The sequence below is a fragment of the Trachemys scripta genome, chromosome 6 (genome assembly GCF_013100865.1).
Source record: "Trachemys scripta elegans isolate TJP31775 chromosome 6, CAS_Tse_1.0, whole genome shotgun sequence".
Lineage (NCBI taxonomy): Eukaryota > Metazoa > Chordata > Testudines > Emydidae > Trachemys > Trachemys scripta.
The window spans coordinates 98,778,365-98,792,142 of NC_048303.1; the positions used below are offsets into that span (position 1 = coordinate 98,778,365).

The 13,778-nt window shown below is 45.8% G+C and overlaps 1 protein-coding gene across 1 annotated transcript in view; it reads right to left on the reverse strand.

Moving 5' to 3' along the window:
* FOCAD (focadhesin) overlaps positions 1-13,778 on the reverse strand; it is a 194,394-nt gene that overhangs the window by 132,319 nt on the left and 48,297 nt on the right. The window contains exons 7-10 of the mRNA XM_034774465.1: positions 12,820-13,024; positions 6,189-6,395; positions 4,663-4,750; positions 3,730-3,932 (exon numbers count right to left, since the gene is read on the reverse strand). Coding sequence (XP_034630356.1) covers positions 3,730-3,932; positions 4,663-4,750; positions 6,189-6,395; positions 12,820-13,024 — 703 coding nt within the window. The remainder of the gene's footprint in view (positions 1-3,729; positions 3,933-4,662; positions 4,751-6,188; positions 6,396-12,819; positions 13,025-13,778) is intronic.

Below are 13,778 nucleotides of genomic sequence, written 5' to 3' on the forward strand. Positions count from 1 at the left end.
TCATCCAATGAAATTAACAGGCAGCAACACACAGTCAACCTGTGGAACTTGTTACCAGGGGATGTTGTGAAGGCCAAAACTATAAATGGGTTCTAAAAAGAATTGGACAAGTTCATGGAAGATAGACCTATCGATGGCCAATAGTAGCCCTATGCTCTGGATGTTCCTAAGCCTCTAACTGCCAGGGGCTGGGACTGGTGGGGAATGGATCTCTTGATAATTGTCCTGTTTTGATCATTCCCTTTGAAGCATCTGGCATTGGCCACTGTCAAAAGACAGGATACTGGGCTAGATGGACCTTTGGTCTGACCCAGTTCGGCCATTCTTATGTTTTTAAGAACTACAGGTTATCACACATCTCCATAGCTCATCAGTCAGTACAGTAACCAGGTTTCTGGAGCCTTGAGGAGAAAATCTGGGATACAAGTCCTTAAAACATCTCCCTAGGACAGGGGCAAGCAAACTTTTTGGCCTGAGGGCCACATCGGGTTACCAAAATTGTATGGAGGGCCAGTTAGTGGAGGCTGTGCTTCCCCAAACAGCCAGGCATAGCCTAGCCCCACCCCCTATCCGACCCCTCCTACTTCTCGCCCCCTGACGGCCCCCCCCGGAACTCCAGCCCCATCCAACCCCCCCGTTCCCTGTCAGCCCCCGGAACCCCCACCCCTGACTGCCCCCCGCCACCCCATCCAATCCCTCCTCTCATTTCTGACTGCTCCCCCTAGGACCCCTGCTCCATCCAACCACCCCTTCTCCCTGTCCCCTGACCACCCCCGGAACCCCTGCCTCTGACTACCCCCTGCCGCCCCATCCAACCTCCCCTCTCCTTCCTGACTGTCCCCTGGGGACTCCCACCCCCATTCAACCCCCCTGTTCCCCGCCCTCTGACTGCCCCGACCCCTATCCACACCCCCACCCCCTGACCACCAGCCCGAACTCCCCTGCCCTCCATCGTCCCCCGCCCCCTGCCCCCTTACCGTGATGCCTGGAGCACCGGTGGCTGGCGGCGCTACAGCAGTGCCGCCCAGAGCACCAGGACAGGCAGCCACGCCACCCGGCTGGAGCCAGCCACGCCGCCGCGCAGCACAAAGCATCAGGTCAGGCCCCGGCTCTGCAGTTGTGCTGCCCCAGGAGCTCGCAGGTCCGCCGCCCAGAGCATTGCACCGGCGGCGGAGTGAACTGAGGCTGCAGAGCAAGGGGAACAACAGGGGAGGGACGGGGGGCTAGCCTCCTGGGGCAGGAACTCAGGGGCCAGGCAGGAGGGTCCTGTGGGCTGGATGTGGCCCGTGGGCCATAGTTTGCCCACCTCTGCCCTAGGAAGATCTAGGGAGGCATTCACTACCAATATGATCTTGCCAGACTAAAAATAATTAGAGGTATAAGATTTTAAAAGCTATAGAACAACTAAAACCTTTAGCTCAACTTGAGAAAATCCTTCACCTTTTGGAACTTGGGATCCTGGGAGATCACTTGAATGACTAGATAGTACAGCTCCCTTTACAAGGAACTAAAATTATTCTCTGTGATCGGAAGACATCTCTACTGATACCAGGCTAGGTTTCTGGAACAACCAAAGAAGAGTGCATCACTAGACAATTCACCGCGTGCATCATCCTTAGCCTGATGGGACAGGATTTAGTTAGTGCTACATGGTGCAGAGATGACCATTTAAGTTAAAAAGTTATACACTTCGATATTGCATCATAGTGCCTTGATCTAAGAAGCTCCCACTCATCTGTGACACAATATGTTTATCTTTTGTGGACATATTACTGCATTACCTGGACTGGCATCTATGGACTTCTGAAGAAAACTAACTGGGAGTGGGCCTCTAGGATAAATGTATATTAGACGCAGAAACTAGAAGAAATGGTATGTTTTGCTGTCTTAAATGCACCACCAACCTGATCAATCTCCAGAAACAGTTGAAAACAGCTGTAAAGAAGCAAATGAAGCCTAACTTCTACAGTGCTGAGAATGTCTAAATGAGAAGGTAGGCAGCTCTCATCAGAGGCGGCTCTATGTTTTTTGCCGCCCCAAGCACGGCAGTCAGGCGGCCTTCGGTAGCTTGCCTGCGGGCGGTCCACGGTCACGCAGATTTGGCGGTGTTTCTACGGGTGATTTGCTGGTCCCGCGACTTCGGCGTACCCGCCGCCAAATTGCCACCGAAACCACGGGACCGGCCGACCTCCTGCAGGCACGCTGCCGAAGGCCACCTGACAGCCGCCCTCACCGCTCCCCTGCAGCTTGCCGCCCCAGGCACGTGCTTGCTGCGCTGGTGCCTGGAGCCGCCCCTGGCTCTCACCTATCCTCAGAACATTTGGATGGAGGTTTTCAAAAGGAAGCTGGATAGTCATCTGTCTTGGATCAATTAGACAACAAATCCTGCATCTTAGTGGGGGTTAGACTAGATGACCTTTGCGGTCCCTTCTAACCCTATGATTCTATGAACACGTAGATGGAGTCTAGAGGAGAGCAACAATAATGATAAAGCATTTTGAAAACCTGATCTATGAGGAAAGGTTAAAAAAACGGGCATGTTTAGTCTTAACAAAAGAATACTGAGGGTGGACCTGAAACCAGCCATCAGGTATGTTAAGAGCTATTATAAAGAGGATGGTGGTCAGTTGTCCTCTATGTCCACTGAAGGTAGGACAAGAAGTGATAGGCTTAATCTACAGGAAGGGAGATTTACGTTAGATACCAGGAAAAACTTTATAACTGTAAGAGTAGCTGAGCACTGGAATAGGTTTCCAAGGGAGATGGTGGAAATCCTCAGTACTGGAGGTTTTTAAGAACAGGCTGGACAAATACTTGTCAGGGACGATCTAGGTTTACTTGGTCCTGGCTCAGTGCAGGAGGCTGGACTTGATAACTTCTCAAGGTCCCTTCCAGCCCTACATTTCTATGATTCTGTGGGAGAAGGAGGGAGAGTTCTCAGGCTCAAGATCCTGCGTAGTAAATAAGAGGGGAGCAACAGGAAGTACAAAAAGATTCCAAGATGATCAGTTGACACCATAATACACCTCTCCCCCGATATAACACGACCCCGATATAACACGAATTCGGATATAACGCGGTAAAGCAGCGCTCCGGGGAGGCGGGGCTGCGCACTCCGGCAGATCAAAGCAAATTCGATATAACGCGGTTTCACCTACAATGCAGTAACATTTTTTGGCTCTCGAAGACAGCGTTATATCGGGGTAGAGGTGTTGGTGGTGCCCCCCTTTGACTTTGTTCTCCCTCTCTTTCTACAACAAAGCGGAAAGAGAAGAAAAGAGTGGTGGTTGATGAGACTATACTGTTACAAGGAAGGGGATGAATAAGAGTACCATAAGCAAGAGTCTGAAGGAGGCAAAAGTTTAGCATTCTATTGAGGGCTTCCTATTTGGCTAACAGCACAGGATGAAAATGTACTAATACCCTTAAATCTGTATGAGCTGACATAAGGCTGTAAAAAAAATAAAAAAAAAAATAAAAAAAAAATAAACCACCACAGGTAGAAGCAATGCGCAAGCAGAAAATTAGTTTTTGCTGCCTTCCTAGCACTTTCCATTTTACTCATCTGTAATACGTTTTGACAGTTTCCATGTCAAGTTTAAAAAGAACACACACACACCATCTTTAGCAGTCTCTAATGTAAATTACTGCATGTAATAATGCAGAGAAACTTATATCCCCCCCAACCCAATCTGCCCCAAAAGGGAAGAGCATTAATTAAATCTTTACCAATTTCTTTTTATCCTTTGTGCCTTCCTGCTGTACCATTTCCAGAAGATTTATAGCCAGCTGTTGCCTAGTGGGGCCAGAATCTTCCTCCGATATACAGTCCTCAACTGTTGTTGAAGATAAGATCTGCAACACAGGCATCACCAAGATGATGGCTGTGGCTGGAATTTTCTGAATTTCTGTACAGGAAAGGAGCTTGCAAGCTATTTGAGCAAAAGAAAAAAATTAGGTAGAAAAAAGAGTTATGCTTTTCAGTATGACATGCACATTTTCTAGCAAATACTCTGGTCAAGCACAGTAACAGTCCCCAAAAGAGTTGCAATATATATATACATTGCACTGCCACAGTGCAAACTACTTTCCTGATAAGGACCACATCACCAAATGTACATTTCATGCCCTTTATAACAAGCCACCTGAGCACCTTACATCAATAAACACAGAAATGGAATATAACAGAAACCCCTGCTTGTTAATGTAGCAGCACAAAAAGTCTATTCTCTATTACTAAAACAATAAGTCAAAAGCCCAGCCAAACAAATAATCTATACGCTGTGCCCTCAAGACTGTCAAACATGAGATCAGAAGAACTGTCAGAAGTAACAGGTTCAGGAGGCCTGAACCCTGTGCAAAGGTTATCCAGCTGCTGGCTGGAAAAATTTAAACCCCTATACAAAGGCAGAACGAGCCAGCAGATTCTAACATCCATGACAGGAAACAGGAGGGGGAAAAGATTTCTTTTCGCCTTTGGCTCCACCATATCAAACTTTTACTTTTTATTAACAAAAAATTACAGCTTAATACAATGAGCATTCCAATCACTGCATCTAACTTCAAAGACTGACTACAAAAAGACAATGTCTTAAATTTAAGGAAACAAAACAAACAGGAAACCATGATCTTGGAAACTGGATATTCCAAGTAGAACTTTACCTAAGTTTAAGATGGGTTTCTGCTGACATGCTGGAGTCTGTAACAGAAGTAAACCTAATCCAAGTATGGCCTGTTCAACTGGAAAGTCCTGAAGAGGCAGAAAAAAAATGTTGTTTGAAGACTTCAGTTTTGAGCCAGATGGGGTGTGGAAATAAACAAACATATCAATATTGCAGGTCTTTTTTACGCACACAGTATATACTGAACACAGTGTACCTGTTCAAACCTCATAATTTAAAAGCAGCAACCTTTCAATAAAGATAATTATCTGGAAAGCATGAGCTTCAATACAATTCAAGTCTTTTATTAAATAGTCACAAGATTCTGATTAGTTTCTCTGTAATTTGGTTTAACCTATACTGGCCAGGTCCCTACACTACAGTCTACATTGAATCTAACAGTCAGCACTAAAACATAGTAGTCGATATATGGGGACTTCATAATTTAAAATTTTCTGGCTTTTTAGGTTTTGCAACGAAGAAACAACAACAACAAAATTTAACTCAGGCTTCATCTATCTACCATAAGCAAACACTATGGTAAAGCCTTATTAGTTTAGATAAAAAAGTTCAATGTCTATGTACTCTACATAGGCCTAGAGATCTTCAAAAATGGGTGCCTAAAGTTAGGCTCCTAAGACCATATTCTAAGGACCTAAATAAGTACCTGGATGTCTAAAGTGCTAAACATCCTCCGTTGATGTCAGTAGGAGCTTCTGGGTAATCTGCATTTTTTAAAAACACGTGCTTACTTAGATCCCTTAATATGGATTTAGAAGCCTAACTTTAGGTACCACCATTGGGGAGGGACTGGGAGGGGGGGAAATTTTATCCCTAGTACACAAATCTCTGTGAAAATACTGAGCCTAAAGCAGTGAAATTCACAGACAGTGGCAACCTGAACTCTACAATGGTCAAAACTATGCTCCTAGATCATGTTTCTAATAGGATGGAGTGATTTTCTCTAGGTAGCAAAAAACCTTTGTCGCTTCAAAATAAAGCTACTTCAACATTAATAATGAAAAGTTATTTAGATTTCCAATACATTAAAGTTATTGCGAACTGTTTTAGACTTATAGCCCTTTTTTTTTTTTTTTTTTTTTTTAACGCATTAGGCTCCTAAGGCCATATGTAGACACCAAAGGTTGAGATTTAAAAAGCACCTATGCAACTTAGGAGCACAAGTCCCATTGACTTGAAACTGCAAACCCTGATTGAGGTTTACAGCCTGATCAAAACATTTCAGATTTCTTAACTTGTAAAAGTTCAGTATATTGGAAGATGGTGCTTGTTGCAAATACAGAACATGCTATTTGCTTATAATTTTGTATTAACTTTATGTTGGTCTCACAGTGAGGTTAATGAGAACCTTTGATTGACTTTTTCAGCACAGATGAGCATTTTAAACAAAGATTCTTAGCAAGAAAAAATAACTGCATGTATAGATCCACTTTGAAAGACCACCTTTAAAATGGCAACAATCTTTCCATTTAATGTCGCTTTTTGTATCTTCTCCCAAATCCTTACCTCTTGCAAAAACTCAACATTTTGCTCTATTAAGCAAATTGTAGATGAACACTCCCCTGTCACGTTCAGACAAATCTCACAGAAGCACAAAATCTGTAGACAAAGCTGGGATAACTGGACTTTCCAAAAAACAGGGTAGCGAAGCAGACTCCGGAATAATTCTTCTAGAAAGAACAACGTTTCCGTTATTTGTGGCAAGTCCTTTATCTGTAGAGAAAAAGAAATAGCTTAAACACATACACACACACACTTTTTTATTTATTTTTCTTCTCTCTTACAAGATGTGTGGAAGAGTTTCAATTTCTATAGTTGGTCCTAAGAGTTGTATAACTTTTTCATTGCAAACTTTTCTAAGAACACTACAAGAAACACATTCAGAGATAAACTACCAACCCTACCATTCTATGGCAGATGGCAAGATCAGCCTTGAAAGAGACAAGCCTCTCTCCAGTTTGAAACTCAGCAGTAAAATCAGACAAAAACTTAAAGAATTAACAAGCACTGCCCTTTTCCTTAAGAGGGACGACAAACAGACATCTTTGGTTTTGGGTCCTTCGTTCCTGATTTGCTACTGCATGCAATTCAATTCCTGAGCTTCTCTGGGTTAGTGATTGCCAAATGGAACAAGCGGCGTAGAGGTTTTCTAATGCTGAAATGTTCTTATTATTGAGAAACACCCCTCCCCCCCAATTCACTTTTCTTATTATCTAATCTTGATTCCAACTTCAGTCTCCAGAGACAGCAGGTCAGTATCTTATTCCCCTGAACCACCATGTAAGTTTATCTACAGAAAAAAATTGCATTTGAGTGTCTTGACCGAAAGTGTCATTCTATATTTGGAAGCAGTGCAGAAGAGGATTCAAATGGCAGGGTGCCTCAATAAATTAATGTGTTAGATATGAAAGATGTTCTGCTCTTGAAAATTCCAATTCCAACCAAACCCAGCTGTTCCGATCAAAATTCTGGAGCTGGTGTTATGAATATGGTTTTGATCTCATCCACATTGTCATTTATTCCAAGGGATTAAGAACAATGAACCATCTGCTCTAATCAGGCGCCTTGTGTCTGCTGAATTCATCAAGAGGAAAGTCTGCAGGTGACCAGCTGAACCTTTCACCAGTGGTTGCCACCATAAGACAACAAAATGATTATGAAATGTTTCAGCATTTATGCAATACACGTTAGCAGGACTAAACAAGGGGCAAGATAAAGAAAGGATAAAAAGGGCTTGGGGATCGGAGGAGGAAGAAAGGACAGGTTATGAAAACAAGCTTATGAGTTCTTGGGCCAAAGATTTTCCTAGCTGCAGTGAAAGACACACTGTGGACAAGGGGACAGTGAAGAGAATGTAAAGCTTAGTATACATTTAAGAAAATAAAAGTGATTTCTAGCAAAACAAACTTCACTCCTATAGTTGTGTGTTTTGGTTTTTGGGGAATAAAGCAGGTTCATAACTATTTTTCTGAGAAGTTTCCTATGTCCCTTTTGAAGTCTATTAGCATCCTACAATCTTTAATCTATTTATCCTCACTGCACCTAATATTCCCATTTTACAGATAGGGAACAAAGGCACAAAGAGGCTACGGCCATGTCTACACACAAAATTATTTATGTCATCATACAGTCACCACAGTTATTAAATTTCTTGTACGTACACACTTGACTCCTTGTGTTGGTGGTGCGTGTCCTCACAAGAAGCACTTGTATCAATTGTATTGTCAGTGTGGAGATTGTGGGATGGCTCCTGAAAGCCAGTAACCGTCAACGTAAACAATTCAGTGTCTACACTGACACTATGTCAATTCAATTATATTGACATCGACTCTACACCACTCGGGGAGGGGGTGTCACTACATAGGCACAGAGAGGCACTTACATGGGTGGGATCCAAATTTACGAGAAGACACTTCCACAGCTAGGTTGATGGAAGGCAGCTTACGTTGACCTAACTATGAAGCATAGACCAGACCTAAGGGAGTTGCCAAAACTCACCCAGGAAATCTGTGACAGAGCAGGGAAGTCCCTCCCGCATCTCCTGAGTCTCAGGCTTGCAACCTAACCACTGGACTATTCTTCCCCTTTTCTCCTCAATGAGCTATGGCTGAGATTTTGAAAGAGGCCCAAGACAATTAGGCACCCTACTTTGCATTGAATTTCAGTGAGAAGTAGGCCCCTTTGACAATCCCAGCCTACACAGAGTACAGTTATGCCTTCCGGTATACAGTCCCACTGGCTTCAGAGAGTGGGATACTTATTTACGTAAGAGCAGAATTTGTGTTATCTTATTAAAACACAAGAACTTTGTATAGCCCATTTCACATTTTAAAACCACCCACCCAAATTCAAGTGTTACGAGTTTTCTCAAAACAGCTCATGATGTTGAGAACTGGCTGTAAAAAAAGGTTACCTACCTTTCATAACTGTTGTTCTTCAAGATGTGTTCCTCATGTCCATTACACTCTAGGTGTGCGCGCATCCACAAGCACAGCCGTTGGAGATTTTTGCCTTAGTACCAGTAGGGCTGGCTGTGGCGCCCTGTGGAGTACCGCACTCATGCCTCGGAATATCAGGTGCCGCCGGCCCTATGCCCTCTACGTTCCTTCTTGCTGACAATTCCAACAGAGGGGCAGGAGGGCAGGTAATGGAATGAACATAAGCAACACATCTCTAAGAATAACAGTTACAAAAGGTAGGTACCCATTTTTTCTTCTTTGAGTACTTATGTCGATTCCATTCTAGGTGACTCAGAAGCTGAATCAATGGAGGTGGGCTCGGAGTGCACAGTCTTGCAACTTGCATCACTGCTCTGCCAAAGCCAGCATCGTCTTGACCGTGTGACGTGAACGTGTGGACAGACAACCAGGTCGTGGCCTGACAGATCTCTTGGATCAGCACCTGTGCCAGGAAGGCTGATCATGATGCTTGCACCCTAGTCGAATGAGCTGTCACGATGGCTGATGGGGTCCCCTTTGCCAGCTCATAGCAAAAGCGGATACAGGCCGTGATCTAAGACAAGATTCTCTGAGCTGACACTGGGCAACCTTTCATCCCGTCAGTGACAGCAATGAACAACTGCATTAACTTATGGAACAGCTTTGTTTTATCAATGTAGAATCCCAGTGCCTGTTTGACATCCAGGGTATACAGCCCACACTCCTCATCCATCGCATTAGGCTTTGGATAAAGGACTTGTAAGTAAATGTCTTGACCAGGGTGGAACTGGGCGATGATCTTGGGCAGAAAGACAGGGTGCAGATGCAGCTGGACCTTGTCCTTATAGAAGATCATATTGGGTGGCTCCAATGTTAGCGCCTTGATCTTGGGCACTCTACAGGCCGAAGTTATAGTGACCAAGAAGGACACTTTCCAGGAAAAAGGCAGGAGGAAGCAGGAAGCCAACGGCTCAAAGGAGGGAGCCTTGACAGCACAAGATGCAGGTCCCAAGAGGGGACCAGGTCCCAGACATGCAGGTAAAGGCACTCTAGACCTTTTAAGAAGCATGCCATCATGGGATGGGCGAAGACCGACTGGTCTTGAAACGAAGGGTAGAACACCAAAATGGTCACCAGGTATACCTTGATCGAAGATGGTGACAGACCCTGGAGCTTAAGGTGCAATAAATAGTTCAGGATGTCCTGCAGTAGGGCCTCTTCTGCACAAATGTGTCAGTCCGAGGCCCAACACGTGAACCGCTTCCACTTTGCCACATAGGTAGCCCTGGTGGTCGGTTTTCTGCTGCTCAGCAGGACCTGTTGGACACCAGCAAAACACTCCATTCATCCATACTCAGCCATGCAGCAGCCAAGCCGACAAGTGCAGCGATGCCAGATTCGGGTGCAGCAGGTTTCCATGGTTCTGGGACAGCAGATCCGGCAGAAGAGGTAACTGCCATGGGGTGGCTGCTGAGAGACTCAGCAGCACGGCGAACCAGTGTTGACGAGGCCACACTGGGCTCTGAGGATAACAGACGCTCTGTCTTGCTTCACCTTCAGTAGTACTTTGTGGATCAATGGTACTGGTGAGAAAGTGCACATCAGCGCTCCCGACTACAGAATCAGGAAGGCGTCCGACAGGGAGCCCTGGTCCCTGCCCCACAGAGAACAGAACAGGTGAAACTTTCTGTTATGCCTAGACGTAACAGGTCCATCCGGGGAGTCCCCCACCTGCAGAAGATTAAGCAGACCACCTCTGGATGAAGTGACCATTCGTGGCGAGACAAGAAGGTCATGCTGAAGCGATCTGCCAGGGCATTCCTGATTCGCCTAATACGCCAGGAAAACCGCTCTGAGCTCCCTGACATTCAGGAAGGAGGGGTAGCCAAGAACTGCAGGGTATAGTCCCAAGCCACTATGTCCAAGACGGTAGGGAGAGAGGCGGTTAGGATTTGGTCAACTGACTGGGGCATCGTTCTTGGGCGCACCCTCAAAACGATCGCTTCCGGCCCCCAGGGTGGTTCACAGCCCCAGGCTGGGCTGGCGAGCATGAGGAAAAAGAGTGATGATGACCAAAACTAGCATCTCTTCTTCTCATAAAGCCCTGACGAGGTTGCCAGGGTCTTGGCAGTGGTCGAAAGGGCTTTCTGGCTGATTGCAGCTTGTGCATGCCCAACAAAGGCTAGCCCTAGTGTCCTTCAACCCGTGCAGCCTGGTGTCAGTCTGATCCGAAAACAGACAACGCCATCAAAGGGGAGGGCCTGGATTGAGGCCTGCATCTCCCCGGAGAGGCCCGCTGTCTGGAGCCAGGAGTTGCCACCGCCGATGTGACCACCCTTGCTGCCAAGTCCACCGCGTCCCATGCCATCTGCAGGGAACATCTAGCCACCGCACACCATGGTGCCAAACTCTTGGGCCAGTCCCAGAGGGAGGGATCCCTGGAACTTTCTGAGACCGTCCTAGAGATAAAAATTGTACTAGGCCAGCAGGGCCTGATGGTTCGGCACAGAAAATTGCAGGTTGGCAGTTGAATAAATAGAGTTTCTTAGCCTCTCTGTTTCTGGGAGACGAGGAGGTGGGGACCTGCGGTACCAATGCTGGGGAGACCGGTACTGGGGAGACCAGTACCAGGACAGGGAATGTTCCCACTGTGCTGGTGATTGGGATCGATGCCTAGAGGACGACCGTCAAGAGAGTGAGTGGTGCCGGGAAGTAGCGCCGAGGGGATCGGGAAGTTCACCTGGGCGATTAACAACGCGATTGGGATCTGCCCCGGGATTCCAAACACAGCGGAGAAGATCCAAGTCTTCTGTCCGGCGACCAGTGTTGTTCCCCTGCTCCTGAGGGGTTTTAACAGCGGGCTTGCCCTCTTGGGGAACCTTAGCCAGGTCCTGCGGCACCGGGGTCTTCACTGGAGCAGGTGGAGACCTGTGCTCTCTCTGCACCAGGGGAGCCTGGGATGATGAAGGTGCAGGCAGGAGTGGGGGTCCCATACTGCTCCGAGGAGTCGGTGGAGGACTTTTAAGGGGGCTGGGAGCCTCAACTGGGGAGGCATGATTGCATGGACCCGGAGCAGCCTGGTGGGGAGGCCGAGGTCCCTTGCTAGATGACTCCTGGGCCTTCTTGCTCAGTACCCAGGAGCACTTCTTGGTCTTCTTCTTTGGCAACGGCGATGGTGAACGATGCCAGGAGGAGTCAGGTGCCAGTGCTGCACTGCGCACGGAGGTTGAGGCACTAGGTACGACCTGTCTGGACAGCTTTGAAGCCGGGTGGAGGGTGGATTCTATCAGGAGAGTCCTGAGATGGATATCCTGCTCCTTTTGGGTGCAGGGCTGAAAATTTTTGCACATTCGGCACCGCTCCTTAACTTGTGACTCCCCCAAGCACTTAAGGCAGCTGCCATGGGAGTCACTCACAGGCATAGGCCTGCTGCAGTCCGAGCAGAGCTTAAACCTGGGAGACCGGGCTTAAACCCAGGAGACCAAGGCATCTCCCGCCTGGGGCAAAGTCCCGCTGGGACCCTAACTACTAACTAACACTTAACAACTACTTAACACTATCAAATGCGAACTATGTACAATGGCTCTAAGGCGCGAAGGTCAGAATGGTAGAAACCGCTAGCTCTTGCTCAGCAAGAAAGGCGCTCCGACCGACCACCACAGGCAGTAAGAAGGAATTGAGAGGGCGTAGGGCCGGCAGTGCCTGATATACTGTGGTATGAGCGCGGCACTCTGAAGGGCGCCACAGCCAGCCCTATGAGTACTGCTAAGGCAAAAATCTCTGACTGCCACGCATTTGGGCGCGCACACACCTAGAATGCAATCAACATGAGCAAGCACTCGAAGAAGAACAGCAGACCGTGATTGGTTCAGGACAATAACTTTCTGTCTCTCACATTCTGCTCTCCCAACTTAAACTATATACAAGGTCATCAGCATCATTAGTTACTATCACACACAACACTTGTTTCCAGTTAGAACTCGCATGGTCAGATTTGATCACTTTAAAAAAATTATATTACCTTCTTCGAGAAAGTCAGACTTTATCAGCTCTGGATTTCCAAGCTGCTGATCAAATCTAGTTTGGGGAGTTGGAATGCAGCATTGCATGTGAACGCACAAAGGAGTAATACAATAACAAAGCTCCTTTAACAAAGTTTATTTGCAGAAGGCAGGGCCAAGCATTAAATTAACTTTTACCTGAAAATGTGGAATCAAGTCACAAAGCAGCTGAAGAATAAGGTGTTCTAGTGTAGAAGGTGCCTCTTTGTTCTCAGGACCATGTGGCTGAAGTAAGATTTTAAGTAGACCCATTCGCAGTTCAGCATTCTCCCCCAGTTGGGACGGTTCGCAATACAGGTATCTTAGAAATGGGGTCATTATACAGACACATGAACTCTGTGCCCTGCAGTTCAAAAATAAGTTTGCTGAGACCACTTACTAGTAAAAGTCAGCAAACAGTGAAACCCAAGCAACATAACATTCACAGGCTCTATTGGTATCAGCATTGTGCAGGATGTATATTAATTATGAGAAGACACCATGAGAGTCATTGCTAAATCCCACAAAATAAGCAGTAACAATTTGATTTACTGGCACAGAACAATATAACGAGCTCTTGTATAGTAAAGATGCAATTAAAGTACTACTTCAACAAGGGTTGCTACCTGGCAAAGAGTGTATCACTGTATTGTTTCATTGGAATCACTTTGCTAGAAACTCACAACTATACATTTAAAAAAAATCCAATTGTTGATCCATTTATGACTCATTGTCTCAAAACTGAGAATCAGAATATTGGTTACAATGCCCAGATATTGTCAAATAATTAAGTACCTCCAGAAACCTTTTATCTTCTCCCATTCATGTCTCAAAAAAGTCAGTAATACATATAGATCACTATATTCTAGATCTATGATTTTATGCTATAAAAACCTTTGGATAAAAAGTGGCAGGAAGAACAGGACAAGTGGGTTCTTCTAAAGAATGCAGCTATTGTTAAAAAAAAATTAACCAGTTGTCACTCCATATTCCCATTCATCACACAAAATACCTACTATACACCTAAATATATACTAAATACATATAAAATAAAGTGTTTCTGGCACCGTTCAATGTCACTGCAAATGTTGTCATTGATTTCAGTGGGAGGATCAGGG